Source organism: Parus major, chromosome 15 (assembly GCF_001522545.3).
Source record: "Parus major isolate Abel chromosome 15, Parus_major1.1, whole genome shotgun sequence".
Taxonomy (NCBI): Eukaryota; Metazoa; Chordata; class Aves; order Passeriformes; family Paridae; genus Parus; species Parus major.
The window spans coordinates 2,337,541-2,354,036 of record NC_031784.1 but is presented as its reverse complement, the minus strand read 5'-3'; the positions used below and the strand labels follow the sequence as shown (position 1 = coordinate 2,354,036).

General features: G+C 43.9%; 2 protein-coding genes across 4 annotated transcripts; one reads left to right on the top strand and one right to left on the bottom strand.

Moving 5' to 3' along the window:
• Positions 1-33: 33 nt before the first annotated feature.
• On the top strand, positions 34-3,636 carry C15H12orf65 (chromosome 15 C12orf65 homolog). 2 transcript variants are annotated; one of them, XM_015644116.3, is made up of 4 exons: positions 34-126; positions 1,157-1,467; positions 2,166-2,408; positions 3,334-3,636. In XM_015644116.3, the coding sequence occupies exons 2-3, from the start codon at positions 1,192-1,194 to the stop codon at positions 2,376-2,378; spliced, it is 489 nt and encodes a 162-aa protein (XP_015499602.1). In that variant the 5' UTR covers positions 34-126; positions 1,157-1,191; the 3' UTR covers positions 2,379-2,408; positions 3,334-3,636. The 2 variants fall into 2 exon arrangements, with proteins under 2 accessions (XP_015499602.1, XP_015499603.1); XM_015644117.3 differs by lacking the exon at positions 34-126 and adding an exon at positions 199-422.
• CDK2AP1 (cyclin dependent kinase 2 associated protein 1) lies at positions 3,576-16,496 on the bottom strand. Of its 2 annotated transcripts, none has more exons than XM_015644120.2 (4): positions 16,409-16,496; positions 7,971-8,077; positions 7,140-7,266; positions 3,576-4,435 (listed from the first exon to the last, which is right to left on the bottom strand). In XM_015644120.2, exons 2-4 carry the CDS (start codon positions 8,046-8,048, stop codon positions 4,368-4,370), a joined length of 273 nt encoding a protein of 90 aa, XP_015499606.1. In that variant the 5' UTR covers positions 8,049-8,077; positions 16,409-16,496; the 3' UTR covers positions 3,576-4,367. The 2 variants fall into 2 exon arrangements, with proteins under 2 accessions (XP_015499606.1, XP_015499604.2); XM_015644118.3 differs by lacking the exon at positions 16,409-16,496 and adding an exon at positions 15,557-15,579.

The following is a 16,496-nucleotide window of genomic DNA, read 5'->3' as shown; positions in this document are numbered from 1 at the left end:
GATTGGAGGGCGAGCGTAATCCCCGCCTCGCCTCGCGCAGCGATTGGCTGATCCGCGTGCCAATCAGCTCGGCAGCACCGCCCTCCCCGCGGGGTGCGCATGCGCGGTGCGGGAGGGCCGGCGGAGGTGAGCGGGACCGGAGGGGGCCGGGCGGGACCGGAGGGGTCGGGCCGGGGTCCGGGTTCGGTTCTCGGTTTCCGTTCTCGGTTTCCCCCGTTCCTCTCTGCCCGCCGGGAGCCGCGCTCCGAGCCTGACCCCAGCCCGCAGTGCTGCCGCCAGCCCAGGGGGGACCGCGGCGGGGCGCAGTGCTGAGGGACACTGAGTAAATTAGAGCTGTAGCGAACAGCAGGAACAGATTGAGTGGGATCGTGATTTTTTAACCTTATCAAGAGTTTTCAGTCCTGTTTTCAAAACGGGCTTCTGTAAGTGGGTAGAGCTGTATGAAACCTGTTAAATAAAGGCTCGTTTGTAACTAGCCAGAAGTGCTGCTCTGTTTTCTGCATGTATTCTTAATTTTAAAACGTTACGAACTAATGTAGCGGCTGCCAATGAAAGTTTTATTTATTTATTTATTTCAACAGTTGTATTAAAATTTTGTTTATTTTCAAGTGGCACTTCTTCACACATTGAAGTATTCTGAGTTAAATAAAGTATTTCAAGCATAACAGCATGTACTGTTTTAATTGCTTACCTAATGCCTTGCTGAAGACTGACACTTGACAGGAGCAGGAGCTGGCATTCCTCATTATCCATGAGGAAAATGCACACTTCCAGGCATACCTTTGTGCCTTTGTTAATACCCTGACCTGGGAAAAATCAGCTTCCCAGTGAGACTGTACAGACTTTACAGACTGTAAAACTGAAATAACCTCTTTTCCTCTGTTGTTTTGGGTTTTTCTTTTTACATGTTTAGGATTTTCCAGGTGTTGTTAGGAGTATTCTTTTATTTTCTGTTTTCTAGATCCCTTTCAAAATATTTAAGAAACATAATCACATTGAGAACCAAAATTCTATTCAGCTTGGCAAATATTTCAAGGCAAATGCCTCTGAAACCAGTTCAGATAAAGTTGAAATACTGTTCAGTATGTGCAGCTGAAGTAACTCACTTTAAAACAAGGATTCTCACGGTAAACTCCACTCTCCCATTCCATTCCAGGTTTCATTCCAGAGAAGCCGTGTCCTCGTTTCTGTATGAATGTTCCAAGTTTATTTCATTTTGCATTCTTGCTGAGAGGGGTGCAAACACCATCATGGACACGGTGGATTTTGAGGAAGCAGCAGCTCTCTCTGCCCAGCCTTCCCTTGCTTCAGGCAGCAAGAAAAAGGAACTCTTTGAATCTCCTTGAACTAAGTGAGGCAGAATTAGAAGAACAGTTTGTAAGAGGTGATGGTCCAGGAGGTCAAGCCACAAATAAGACAAACAACTGTGTTGTCCTGAAGCATATTCCATCTGGGATTGTAGTGAAGGTAATTGTGTTTTATTTTATTGAGTCACAAATTGCATCAGGACTTCTAAGTCTCCTTTCAGAATAAAGCATAATCACAGTGCAGGTGGCATAGAGGAGAAGTTTTATATATATATATATTTATATATTGTAAAGAATCAAGAAGCAGTCTTGGCTGTCAGCAGATAAATAAACTTGGGGTTAGAGCTGCTTTTCCTGGCTTTGCCACCCAGTTACAATTTTGTAGTTTCCAATTAAGTGAATCTTCATTGTAGCTGCTGTTTGGTGGCAGCTGTCACATTCCCATCCCTCACATAAGTTAGAATCTCTTCCGTAGCAAGTTGATCACACTCACTCTGCAGATCCTTTTTTAAGCATTTCTCTTACCTACTTCTTGTGGATTAATACCTTGAAATTAATCTTTGCTTCCTGTCACAAGGGGAAGACACAGTTAAGTTAAACTCAAGCAGCTTTCCAAGGTAAGATGGGAAGCATTAAAGATTAATGCAAAAGCCACTCTGATGAGTTACAGTAGCAAATAATTATTAAAATATATCATCTGGATTTAAAAGTTGCAGCTGTTATTGGTGGGAGGATGCTCTTGGCTTGGGGAGGAGGGGACTTCCTTTACTGCAATGGTAGAAATGTATAGACTGAAAGGGAAAGCTAAAGAATAAACAGGTTCAAGTTGCAGTAAAAATGTCCTTTGTATTTCTTCAGTGTCATCAGACAAGATCAGTGGAGAAGAACCGAAAGATTGCCAGAGAAATCCTTCAGGAAAAAGTTGACCTTTTCTACAAAGGTGAAGACAGTGATGTTTTTAAGGAGAAGAAAGCAGTAGAGAAGCAAAAGCAGGAGAAAAAAAGAAGAGCAAAGGAAAACCTAGAAAGGAAAAAGCTTTTCAAAGAGATGCAGCAATTGGATAAGGAATAAACACGTGAAATACTGACTTGCCCTAGCAGGGTAAGAGAATTGTTTGTCATTAGACCCAAAGAGTTTTCCAACTAACAAATGGTGCAGGGCTTCATAAGCACAGCTGAAACCCCGGTGCTGACCTGCTGTTCCTGTAAAGCTGAGGAGATAAAAGCACTCATGTACTCCTGCTTCTCCCTGCCATCATCTCATTAATCACATTTAGCAATCAGTTTTGCTGCCAAGTTCAGGAGATAAAAGAATCCTTGTTAAAGAGGAGCTATAAGCTTTCCACCATTGTTAGCACAGACCAAAAAAAAATCAATATATTTCCTTCTCTGCTGGTGACACCTTGGGCTGCTTCATGGGAGCTCCAGCATGTGAGAACAGCACTAAAAAGTTCTCAGTTCCCATCCTTACTGAGGCATAGTGAGTGCCTGAGTGACACAAATTCTCCACAAACTGTGCCCAGGTTTGGATGCTGGTTGTGATGGTGTGAACTGAGCTGCTGATGGAAGAGGCACCAGTCACTGGTTCAGATCTGTCAGCTGAACAAAAGCTCTGTCCTACTCAGCTCTGAATAAAGTTTAACCAGCAGCTTTCCAGACCTTACCTGGAGTGGTGCTGAGCACTGGGGCACAGGGAGGGCCCTCCAGTTCAGGGGTAAAATTGAGACATTACAGATAAAAAATGACTTGTGTTGGAAGCTGCCTCCCAAGGCAACAGAGTCCAGTTCATCCAAGCTGTGAATTAATTAATTAGAGTTGTTTATTATGTTTATGCTGCGCCTCAGTTCAGCTCAGCCATGTTGGTACCTTCACTCATTTTGACAGTTTCCCATTTTACAGGAAGAAATGCAGCTGCTTTTCCTTTATCACCTTTACTCCAAAGCCACTCCTCAAGTACATCTTTCCTGGTTTTATCCTGTTAACAACTCCAGCAGCTTAACCAGAACTTCTCTTTCATTTTTGGACAGCACCCTCACCAGTTGCCACCATGTTTTGGCCTTCAACAAAGACCCAAAGCCAGAGTATGGATTTTGAAGGCAACAGAGACTTCTAGAACTTCACCTCCTTGTCCAGCTGTACCCTGTGCCATGGATGGAGTGCTCCAGCAATCTGCAGTCCCCTTCCCTTGTCCTTTCCTAAACTTTTATCTGTTGACAGTTCTTGCTCCTGGAGTGTGATTAAAGTGACTGTACATAGTTTTAATACAAACTGTTAATGAAAATAAGCTTTATTACGTCAAGTAATAAATACATACAAAGATGCAAATAACAGTTTTAGTAATTTATCCAGAATGTTCCTTTTTCTTTTTTTTTTCTTTTTTTCTTTTTTGCAAACTTTAAACTGAAATCTCCAGCCTTAATGTAGAAATTAGCTTTCTGGGACCTTGTTATTATTTAATAGGTTTCCCTATTTTCCATATAGCTCATGCACTTTAAGTGGACTTCAAAGCACTAACAGTCATGCAAATGTTTATGCAAAATGAACAAAAAAAAGGAAAAATAAGAGAAGGGGGAGGTTATTTCTAAGCAGGGTCTATGCTGTATGACAAATTGTGACTTAGCAGACTACTAGGTACAGCATGCTATTCTGCATTTATTAAAAAAAATCCTTAGAGCTTATGTCAAACTTTGAAAGATTGACATTTTGGGGATAGGTGAACATAGTCAAAGGAAAAAAAAACAGAATGAGGCTGTGGCTGGATAAGAAAAGAACTGAAATATAGCCTGGAAGAGAAAGAGCATTCCTCTGCATGCACATCAGTTTCCATGTTTTAGAAACATTTTAGGGAGTTTTAACATCTTTAGAAAATGCAAACCCTCAGTAAGTTGAAAAATCCTTGTTTGTTCTTTTTTTTCATTCTTAACTGTACATTTTTGCAAGGGCAAAACAAGAACGGTAAAACATTCAAAATAAAGGAGTTTGAATGTTTCAAGAGTCAAAAAGAATAAGTGTTACATTTTCTTCATGGAGAGATGGAAAACCTTGCAGCTGAAGCAGTGGGCTAAGATCTTGCATTTCGTTCCGTCTCGGCCAGGCATTCCCGAACTAATCCTCTAGCATGGATAATGCCTGCAAAAGAATTGGAAGTGTTTTAAATCGTCCCATTCAGGCCACACTTGCAGTGACAGTCCACAGAAAGGTTTATGTATTTCTGTCCCCAGTTGCCAAGGCTACCACAGAAGGCCTCAGCAAAGGGGGACAGCCCTCGCTTCCCAAACATCAGTTGCCACTAAACAACTCTGCTTTCCCAAACTTGCATTATAAATTGAAAAGGGACTAAAGCAGGAATTAGAACACAGTAAGATTTGTAAGTCTCCAGTGGCAGGTAGATCTTAATGTGCAGTGTGGGCCTCCTTAAAATCAAAGATTTAAGAGGGGGAAAAAAAAATCTTACCTACCAGTGGGTTATTTTGCTAGTGGAGTGAAACAAATTACAAAGTTATTTGGGGAGTCATTTTAGCAAGCTCTTAATGCCTTGGGATAGTTCTCCTCTGGGTGGGTACATCAAAATCCAAACCATCATAATACTTTTCAGAGACAACTTGTGTCTCTCATATGAAAACAAGAGATTATTTTTTTTTTAATGGTGTGTACAGAAAGTTACCTCCTAACACTGGCTCAGCTCCCAGTGTAAATCATCACCACTTTAGGTGCTGCCCTGTCTACTCTCATCTGATAATGTGGAATTTTCCACTACAAGTCCTGTTGCCTTGAGTTCCAGCAATCTGGACCTTGGTTCATATTCCTGGAACTAAATGTAGAATTCATGCTTACAGAGCTGCTGAAAAGAACAGAGCTTGAGATAGATGTTGAAATGAGAGACAGACAGATTTTTCTACAACAAAGGTTTATATTTTGCTGACTAGGCAAGACAGAAGGTGATTTCTCTGCTCCATCATGCTCCTTAACAAGGTGGAGAAAGGGCAGCAAGGCAAGAGATGGGGGTTAATCTCTAGAGATAATGGCTTCTGTTTCTAGAAGGCTGCTAGCCCAGATCACAGCAGCACCTACTGACCTGGGAGGACTTGAGTGCAAGAGTGATGAGTGCAGAGGGTTAAACTGCCACGGACCAGGAGAGCTGCAGCTGTGGGATGCAGAAACATGAGCTCAAAGCAGTTTGTTAGACCTGGATCTGGTGGCAGGATGCCCAGTTCATGCAGCAGAACTACTCTGAATAATGTAGAATACTGGGAATTTGGCCAGTTTTAGAGGTCAGTAGTCTCTGTGCACAGGAGCGGGCGGAGCTGGGACAGGGACTTTATTCAGGGATAACCTCCATGGCCATGGAGGCAGCAGTCACATGTTACCCTCAATCACTTCTGCTCTCACACTTGCACATGCTCCTTCAGCCATCAGGCTCCCAAAATGGAAAGAGAGGCACCTCTGTGACCAAAAGATGGCAGCAAAAAGTATTTATTTAGGATTTTGTGTAACACTGGCAAGTCACAGTGGCAGCATTGTATCTCAAACCTACGTTGTTGCAAGAGGCAGCAAAGCAACTTTTTTGCTCACTGAACTAAACCATCCAGTCCAGACAATGTCTGCATCTCTCTTGGTCTCTCTCAAGCTGTCCCCATTAGCCTGTTGCCATTCATGATCTATTAATTCTGACTCAGGCAATGCAATAAAGAGAGACTCCAGCAACATTGATTTTAGCTGGGCCAGATTCCACTTACCACTCATCAGCAGACTTTATTGCATCCTTTCCCAGAACAGCTACTAGTCATTTTATTGCATGTCATGGCAGATATATTACTCTTCCATAATGGTTGAGCCTTAAATAAAGCTTTGTAGTCTGGGGTAAGTGTAAGGGGGATTTGTAAGGTGCTGAAGTTAGTCTGTTACAATAACATTCCCTTTCTGGGTTGAATGCCTGAGCCAATCTCAGCACAAGGACCACAGGAAGGCAGGAAAAAGTAAGCATGTCATGCTAGAGAAGGAGAGAACTGTCAGTACAACTGTTGTCTGTGGCCTTTCAGGGTCATTTCAGGAGCTGGAGCAGGGGAATGTCCCACTGCTCCTTCAGAAATATCCCTGCACGTCCCCTGCAGAGGACAATGTCAGGCTGATGTCAGCAGTGGGGCATGCAGGGGTTTCTTTTACACTGCAAGGAAAGGGCGTTTATTACCTCTTTTAGCTGACAAAGCAAAGCTGGAGACACTCATCAGACAGCCCTAAAAGCTGCTCTGTCCCTTACTAGTGGACTTTTAATGACATACACTTGACAGGACCTAACAGAGCCTAAGCAGCCTCACTCTCCTCTCTCCACAGAGTTCTGTCTGTGTTTGACATCTCAGCCTGAACCCCCAACACCTTTTCAGGGCTTTTTTGTAGCTCTTTTCTCCACCAGCCTCAGTGAGAACTACCACAATGTTGTATTTCTTTAGGCAAAACACACTTCACTGAAGATTCTTGGACCAAGTAGTTTGGTGATGTGTATGAAATGCAAGCAATGCTTGGCTGTGGATTTTGGGGAGATGAAAGGGAATTGAAAGGGCAAGTAAATCACCAGGAGCCTGAAAGAATGTATCCAGGTTCTACAATAAGGTTTGAATTATTAACTGAAACTCTCTGTATGCACATGAAACACATTTTGTCGGTGTTTACTGCTCAGAGAGAACATCCCAAGGTTTCAGCTGCTGGTCAATGCTCCCAACTTCAAGAGGAGCCCAAGTTCTTCTTTCCAAAGGAAACAGTTGACATTAAGCTGTATACAAGTAGTGCACAAAGTGGATGGGAAACAATTCTTTTTAAAAATAAGTTTAAAAGTTACCTCTTTTTAGCCTCTCCATCGCACTTTTACTCCCAGCATATGTAGGTCTAATCTCTTTTCCTAATTCTTCTATGATAGCTAGAAGTTCTGCATATTTGCTCTGTGGTACTTGACTGCTGCTGGTGCCCTGTAGTTGAAAGTAGATTAATCTCAGTCAAATACTGTAAAAACAAAACAATTACAAGAAACAGCAAGTGGAAGTTTATGGAAGACTAGAAATAAATCTGTAGCCCTGTAAATTACTAAAAGAACAAAATATCAGGATTATTATATAAACATGATTTTGGTTTTTTTTTTAATTGCTGCTACTGTTGGACACACTGGCACATGCCCTTCAAAAATTGGAATCAACTGTGAGGATGAAGCTGCAAGCCTTGGACTTTGGGTGAAGCAGAAGTTAAAACAGTCCTGCAAAACTGGCAAACTGGGAACTGCTTATTTAACCCTGTTTCTGGTTTTTTGATGTTTTGGTGTATATTTTGTGGAGAAGCTAGCCAGGTAGGGAGACAGAGCAGATAAAACTGTACAGAAATATTGGGGTTTTAACATATAACTTTAAAATATGTAAGTGCCCTTACAGAAGATAATGCAAGACATTTCTCTGTGACTCAGACAGGATGGGACTAGCAGTTAATTAGGAACCAACCTCACTCAGCACTCAGCTTAGCCTAATTTGATCCCCAGACATGTGCGAGGAAGCAGTCTGCCATTTGGGTTTGATTTCAGACCTTGGTGGGAGGGAGGAACACCTCAGATTACAGGCTACAATCCCTGCTACTATGCAAACATAGGGTCAGTGATCTGATTAAAGGAAAATAAGCAGAGCTGTACCTGCATCCCTTGTGTATAGCCTAGAGATGGGGGGCCGTAGTCGTTTATGAGCTGTCTGTACTGTGCCGATGTTGCCATACTTGTGGAGGGAGAGTGAACACTCCCAGCTGCAGAGAGAAAAGGAAAAAAAAACACCAAAAACTGTTATTATCTAAAGATTAATTAGTCTGTTACACTGGGACACATTTTAATCACTTGTTCCTAAAGCTGTGACCTCTCACCTTTGTCTAAGATCACTAATGACATTTCTGAGCACCGCTGCTAGGAAGAGAATGGCTGAATTAATGCTTCTCTAGTGCTTGATGAACACTTGGAAACACCACAGCCTGCAGCATTATCAGTGCAAATTGTTTGCCTAAAAGTGAAGCAGAGTGCAGCATGACAGGTTGTTCTGCCTAGACAAACTGTAAGTATTAAGGAGCCCTATTTTTGCATATATACATTCCACACAGATGAGTGTAATGTGCTGTGCTATTTTTACTTTTTCAGTGCAAGTTATCTGAAAGTAATTTTGCAACTCAAAGTGTCATCACATGGTCAAAGCAAGTTACCCTCAGTACTATTTTCAGCCAATGCCAAAACTATTCCTATTCCTAGGGAACAGTCAAGTTGAGGTACATCAGATCTGCTGCTCATTGTGTGACATGGGAGGCGAGGAGTGCTACCATTATTCCTCTTTGTGTGATATCAAACATTTTTAGCCAGTCAAATTGTGCTGTATAAGCAGATCAAAGGGAAAATAACATCACTTTGTGTTATGGTTACTTTTTCTAAAGTTATAAAAGATTATATTCACATCTAATGAGTTTTGAGTCAGTTACGAGCTCCAGAAACAGACTCTAATGTCATTGTAATGACAAACTGCTCCAGAAATGAGCAATCAAAACACTTTCTCCCTCTTGTCCCACAATGGTAAAAATTTAGGTTTGAGAAACAACTGCTAGATTTATTTTTTTTTTTTTTTTAAGGAGCTTAATTATACTGCCCACTTCACAACTGTGCTAAAAAACCTGCTGGTTATGCACTTGGGAGCAAGGGAGCATCACACCACTGAACTTCTTCACTCTTGCAGCTCAAGTGCCCTTGCATCCATGGATGCTGCTGTCTTTGCCTGTAGGCACAGACACAGACTGCCTGCTGTCTGGAAATATCTCCCCCCTTACAAACTCCTTTGCAGAAAATTCCCAACTGTCTTTCATATGAGGAACAGATCTCATTTACCAGCCTTCATTTAAATCTAAATTAAACTGATGCTAAAAGTCACTGGGGCTCAGAACTATGTAAATCTCTAGCTTTGTTTTAAAGTTGCAAATTATTTCATTCCTATTTTCCCCTCTCTATAAAAAGAAAGGGCCAGCAGTTACTTTGTAAAAAGCTCTGGTGAACATAGTGGAGCAGACTCCTTGTCCCCACAAGGGAAGTCTCTTTCCACTTCAGAGTTATCACAGGATGTCATTCATCATGAGAAGAGAGAATGCTCTTAACTTTTACTAGTTAACCAGGTGTGAAATCCCAAAAAGGCAAATTGGGCTAGGTCACCTTAAAAAAAAAACAAGGTTTCTCTTTGTCTTTAACAAAGCTGCTAAATTTTATGTCATTACAACCTGCAATTTAATCACTGAGGTTTCACATGGAGCTAATTTTGCTTACACAGAGTAAATCTCCCCCCCTAAAACAACACACCCATAGAGTAAGGGCACTGAAGGAACAGCCCAGTTGTCAGCTACTCTCTCAATTAGTTCTTCACATTATCAGCTCAAAATACACGCACAAGTGCAAGATTTCTCTGTGTGGAACTCAGTATTTCAAGTCCAGACGACTGAATTTCCACAATTACTAAACGTGACACAACAGCAAGCCCCATCTTTTTTCCAAGGACTTCAAAATGCTTCCAAAACATTAACGAGCCCCTTGTGCTGCAAGGTAAGAAGGTTTAATTACCTCAATTAAGCAGAGAAAGGCTTAAGTGATTTTTCCTCATGTACAATAAAACAAAAGGCCCATCCTGCTAAGACTTGTCTCTGAACTCTTGTTGCAAGCAGCCACATACAAGAGCTGGGAGCTCCAAACTGGACGTGAATAAGGCAAGGACCAGGCTCAAGAATCCTGCTCTACTCACTGAGCAAAACTGAGCTGCAGCCCATGCAAAACTTAGAGCAACTTATTGATCCCATATGGCTCGATGACAACATATTGGTTAAGGATATCAGGAACTGGTGGGCATTGGAACAGGCTCCCCAAAGAAGTGGTCACAGCACGAGGCCTGAGTTCAGGAAACATTTGGAAAATGCTCTCAGGCACGTGGAGTGAGGCTCAGGGTGTCCTGAATGTTGGACACGATGGTTCTGATGGGTCCCTTCCAACTCAGCATATTCTATGATATCACAGCACAGACAATTTAGCGATTGTTTCACATTCTGTTAATTTAAGCAATGACACTCACTTGGCCCGCCGGAGATAACGCAGCAGGGCACGTCTAGATAGGAGAGAAAAACTCCTAGAAACGTGAGCTGCCAGGACAAAGCAGAGAGTTGGATCTGCATCCAAGAAAAGTTTCACAGGCGTGGAAACAGCGTGGGAGCTTAACCCCAGCCGTGGGTCGGTGGCACGGAGGGACAAAGCGGGCAGGGATGCGCGGAGGCGGCAGAGCGGGTGCGGCAGAACCGCGCCGCAGACACTAGAGGCCATCGCTGAGAGCCGGGCCCTGCCAAGTGACAGAGCGTGGTAACCATGGTGAGTTTACCCGTTTCTTTGCAGTCTGCATCAAAAATGTAATAAGACATAATGCCATGCGCCGACCACTTTATCAGCAGCAGCAGCAGGCCCGGAGAACAAAGGAAAGGATTTGGCTTGGCCGCGGTACCAGCCTCCATACATCCGTGTCAGAAGTTGTGCCAGTCAAACTCAGCTGGAGGGGGGGAAAAAAGAAAAATCCTTGGTTTCACCTCAATTTAAAATGAGGCTATCATGAAAATGAAATTATTTGGGGGGGGGTGGGTATTAGTATCTCACAGGGCAACAAACCTTGAGCTTTTTGACCCATCACTTTGTGTGTTAATCTCAAGGAGAAGCACTGGGTCTTTTTTGACTATTACTCAATTAACCCAAAATTCATCTGCATGTCTGAACAGCCTGTGTATCTTGGATTTTAAAAAAAAATAATAATAACCACCAGATATTGCTATTATAGTTAGAAATTAGGCCAGGAAGTCTCACAGTCAATACCCAGTCAAAAATCGGTGTGATGATTAGGTATTCACTAGAGAGAAAAAAGGAGGGGGGATCTAAATTGAGGCTTGCTCTCTAACGTTAAAATGACAATGGAGACAGTTAAGAGCTGACAGAATTGAAAAGGGAGTGTGCTTGGTACTGAATTTCAGTGGCACCCTGTATCACATCCCAAATTGTCTTAGTGCCTGCTGTTGCTTAAAACCTAAATTACTATACAAACCTTCCTCCCTTTACTTTCCCAATTAAATGCACACAAAACCTTGTAGACCCCCACTTATTCTAGTGCAAACAATGTCTTTTATTTCTGTATTCCAGCAGAAGACCGCCACAAGCATTTTTCCCCACAAAAATATAGTGATTTCCTTGTTAATTAATATTAATCTTTATTAATTATGGGGGGGGACAGCAAACAGAAATGAGATTTTGGTATCAAAGTCTCTTCCTTCCAGCAGTCTCTCTCAGCCCAAATTAACACCCTGAGAGACAAAGGATCTTAAACCAATCTTTGTTTGCCTAAACTCCTGCTGACCAGGAACCTTCTCATTAATTCCTGAGAGGTTTGTAGGGATCCCTTCAGCTCCAAGACTGAATAATCATGACCAATTTGCTGCTTCAAATTTTAATTCTTAATTTTATTACTGCTGCTTGCTGGAAAAATAACTAAGAAGGCAAAAATAACTCACTGAGCACCATGAAGGAAGCAGCAGGAGCAGGAACATTTGGGTACGCTCACCTGATCCACTTTGGCAGATGCCAAGACATCTACACATCTCAGCTGCCCCCCTGTTCCACAGGCAGCAAAGGAAAACTAGGAACAGTCACACGACTCACTGAGTTACTCGTGTAGGACTGAATTAGACAAGCCAAGGGCCAATCCCACTGGATATGTGTTTCCCAAACCCACTGGATATGTGTTTCCCAGTCCCACTGGATATGTGTTTCCCAGTCCCACTGGATATGTGTTTCCCAGTCCCACTGCATATGTGTTTCCCAATCCCACTGGATATGTGTTTCTCTACTGTCCTGTACTTTGTAAGGTTCTATGAAACCACAAAGGCAAACTCCTGCCATTTCACAGACTCTTTCCTATTCAGGAACACAAGAGCATGTAAGAAGAGATACCTGTAGCCTGGACTTTATCCAAGGTACATGGTGCAGTCTGTGGAATCCCAGCTGCTCTCCCTCTGTTTCACAGACCCTTCAAGCTGAGGCTGCTTGAAACATCAAGGCTGTTGCCATTTCAGTGGCTCATGGTCACCACCTCTCCAGAGCCCAGTGCTGGAGGTTACTGCTTCTGCCACACTCTGCAGGACCTCCTCACAGAGTCCTGACCATATGAGATACCAGACAACGAGGCTGGAACATTTTAACTGAGAGAATACTCATTATTCTGTCTTAAACTAGGAAACTTCGCAAGAAAACACCTGAGAAATGCTCCTGAAGCTGCTTTGCCAACACTCACCGTGAGGCATCCTCGAGCACCAGGGGAGAGGTAATAACAGCTTCACCCAGCACAGCTATTTCTGCAGCAAGGAGCTGAACACAGCTGTAGTGTTTTGGCTGACTACAAGAATATTTTATTCCTTAGCCCTCTACACACTTTGGTTTGAGTTCAACAAGAACTCCTTGCCATCCATGGGACACCCCATGCATGTCTACACAAGCAGATCCACTGCACAGCCAAGCCACACACTGAATTCTAACAGCAGTTGCCAACCCAGAGCTCAAACAGAGCCCCAGTTTCCCCCAGTCTTCCCATAAATTTTTAAATTTAAAAAATTGACCCTGTTTGCATTTGCACAAACCATTCCTTATAGCAGTGGCTGTAAAAATTGTATTTTCACCCACTATTTCTCCTTTGAACAACCCTTGTGAAAAGAACAGACCTTTCTTTGAATAAAACTATTTCCTTTAAAAAAAATGCAGTGCACAGACACATAAATATGTTCTCAAGAACTAGGACATTCTTTATCGTAACAGCCAGAGGCCTTGCTCTTTTGATCTGTCACACTCTGGGCCTTTCCTCTAGTACTCTCATGCTATTTAATCTTTCCATGTGGATAACGGTCATGGTTTATGTCTCCTCTTCCTACCTTCCTGTCTCTTTTTTTATCAGAAAAACAAAAGCCAGTCCCTTGACTCCCCTCCATTCTTCTTCTCTTGCTTAAGCTATTCCTACACTAGCAAGTTATTTGGCACCACAAGGAACAGATCAAGAGATGAAAGCATTTGGTGTGTACACCACATGTAGCTGGCCTGAGGGAGTATGGCTTAAGGTTAGATTTTGGTCTGGTCCCCCAGACTAGGAGGGGTATGCTTCAAAGCTGTGCCAGCTTTGGTTTGGATCCTTGTGTTCCCATGGCAAGGGATGGAGCTTCTAGACCACTTTTATCCAAAAGGAATCCAGTTAGGGTGAAGCCAATCCACTCTGCAGCAAAACCAAGGTGCTGGGTGGGGACCATGTGGAGATTCGCTGGCTGTGAAAACCACATCACTGCTCTCAAGCAAAACACTCAGGTAGGCAATGCCAAAAATGCCTGTTTTCTAAATGTCCAAACAAGTCCACTTGAAAATTGCTAATTCTGAATGTTTAGCAAGCTTCCTTTTACATCATACTTAACTTCATGTGGACTTCAAGAGGTCAGGGATCCAGAAAATTTCAGTCTGAACTGGAGAGGGGAGCATATTTCCTAGAAATTATCCCCCCTGCTAAGGCACAAACACTTTGCTCTCTGCTCTGCCTACAAAGAGTATTCTTTCCAGTACTCCCACTCCAAAAACAACCTCTCAATATGGTCAACAATATCAAACAGAAGCTGTCTCTGTAAAGGGCGACAAGCAAGCCATGTGCTCGAGCAAGTCGGCACTGCAGTGCTGAGAACATAAGGGCCAGCCTCGTGTGCTGGTATCATTTCTCAGGACTGAATGGAACTGGTCTCTCCAGTTGCCAGCTACAGCCTCAGACAGGGAAATTGTTTTCATTTCAAGTCCCAGGGAGGATTTGCACTTTTCACAAGAAACCTGTGGTTGCTGCGAGGTGTGGCAGGTGCACTGAGAGCCCCTTTGGTCCTCAGCTACAGCAGCACTTGTTGTACAGCCACCGTTTGTTCATGTGACACAGCTCCTTCCCTTGTCATTGTCAGCTGGAATTGGTGTTTCCAGACACTACAGATGACAGTTTTTAAACTTTGTTACACGAACAGGATTTTGCCTCAAAACCTGACATTTCTGCAAGAATGAGAATGAAGGTAGAAGAAAATTCTAAGCTGTTTCTGTATCTTGCAACAGATTTTCTCTGACCTGTGCTTAGTCTAAACAATATAGGAATGCTGGTGAGTATCCAATGAGCCAGAAAACACATGGAAACATGGTGAAAAACAAACTACAGACCCATTCACAGCTGGTGTAAGTGTCTAGTTCAGCTTAAGTCAATGGAGATGCTCTACTTCACCTCAGCACAGCAGCTGGTCCCTTATGGAGAAATAGTCAAACAATATGAAACACAAGACAGATGAGGAGGAAGCAGTACTTCCCAGGAATCAGTAGGATAAGCACGAGAAGACAAACAAATCAAAACATGGTTGTTAGAAAAGGTAACAGAGGTTCCCCTGGGACACTGCAGGGTTAGGTGGGGCTGGGAAGGTAGAGCCACTGCAGCTCCCTAATAGAGCACCTTTTTACAGCCCAGGCAGAGAAGGTGCTTATGCAGGAGATTAAATGGGGGTCCCCAAGCACAGGCAACTTGGAATTGAAAGCTTGGGGTACTACATGCAGGAACCAAATTCCCTGAGCACAGGCCCTCCAGGGAGGTGGTCAGACAAAATTCAGACAAAACACTGCAACCTGGGGCCACCTGGGGCCAAGTGTCAGCACTGACCTGGGCAATGGGGAAGAGGAGCAGGCACTGAATTCTGCTGTGACAACACATTCTCCTTCCCTCAGCCTGGTGTAAGGCAGAGGAGTCAGCACCCAGATGCTTCCAGCATCCTGAGTCACTTGTGGAGCAGCTGCATTTTCCTCACCCGCAGTCATCCCCAGATCTGCCAACAACCCACGGAGGTTTCCTCCCCGTATTTCCTCCCCCACATACAGCTCCTCTCCCTCTGGACTTCAGTCCAGGATTGGATTCCCAAAACATGCTCCCATGCAAGAACAGAGCCCAGGCACCCACCAACCACAACCACTTCATCTCACTGATGTGCAGTTCAAGTATCATTTTGCAGAGTGGCTACTCTCAGCCTCAACTTGAGAGGAGTTTGCTCTGCAGCAAGGACACAGCTCCAAGAGCTGAGTCGACACTGCCTTCCCAAATACTCCTGCACCAGAAGCCCTGCACTGCAGGGAAGCAGCATTACCTCCCAGAGGAAAATCCCTGTGAGATCCACAGCTGCCCAGAGCCCTCCGTCGGCCGAGACCAAAATATTCAGCATTCATACAGAGAGGCTTCTGCAGGGCTGATTTCAGGCCAAAAGGGACAGATTTCCTGTTTTCCTCTCCTCTGCAGGACGGTGGGGGGGATGAGGGGGGTCCTTCGCCCCAGGTTTGGAAGCAAACCTAGGATTTATCCTCCTGGCTGGGGGGCATTTAATTTAGGCACAATAGAGAAGCAATCTCCTCCAAATCAGAATTAAGCTCCAGAAAGGAGGGGGCCATTTGCAGTCATATCACTCTGAATGCGATATGTGCAACTGCAAGGACTGCTTTGTCTAAGTCCCTTGGCCTTAGGCCACGGTGCTGGCAATACCACTAGCTAGAGGAAGAGCTGGTGCGTGAGGATAATGGCAGAAGACAGGGAGGGAAGAGAGAGCCCATTTTGGATTCAGAGGAGGACGTTCTTTCATTGAAAAGATTCTGGGGGTGTTGAGGATGATCCGAACTCAGAAGAGAGGACAACTTAGACAAGAATAGTTCCAACATGACAGCAAACTGCTGCTAACTTGCCGATACAAGGGGAAAAGGAGGGTGGGAGAGAAGGGGAAGATAAAACTGCATGAAAGAATCCAAAGCCCTGATCGCAGCCGGAGCGTTGGAAAGCACAGACACGGCAGCGAGAGGGCTGGAGACAGAAACTTCACCGCTCGGCTCGCATTGTGCGCGGCATGTCTGAGCCGGGATTTTGCAGTCCCTGCTCGCAGAACAGCCAGACTCGGATCCCCTCCACTGCATGACCTAATCCCCACCCCTCACCCACCATCGCAAAATACCACCTTTGTTTTCCCTGCAATTTTACGGCTGTTCCGGAGAGCAAGGCACAGGTTCTCGTGGGAGCCGGCAGGAGCACGGTTTCCCTTGCTG

Coding starts and splice junctions, on each gene's coding strand:
- C15H12orf65 (XM_015644116.3), top strand. CDS start 1,192: ATGAATGTTCCAAGTTTATTTCATTTTGCATTCTTGCTGAGAGGGGTG. Junction 1,468..2,165: donor CATCTGGGATTGTAGTGAAG/GTAATTGTGTTT, acceptor GTATTTCTTCAG/TGTCATCAGACAAGATCAGT.
- CDK2AP1 (XM_015644120.2), bottom strand. CDS start 8,048: ATGGCAACATCGGCACAGTACAGACAGCTCATAAACGACTACGGCCCC. Junction 7,267..7,970: donor GCTATACACAAGGGATGCAG/GTACAGCTCTGC, acceptor TTTCAACTACAG/GGCACCAGCAGCAGTCAAGT. Junction 4,436..7,139: donor GATGGAGAGGCTAAAAAGAG/GTAACTTTTAAA, acceptor ATTCTTTTGCAG/GCATTATCCATGCTAGAGGA.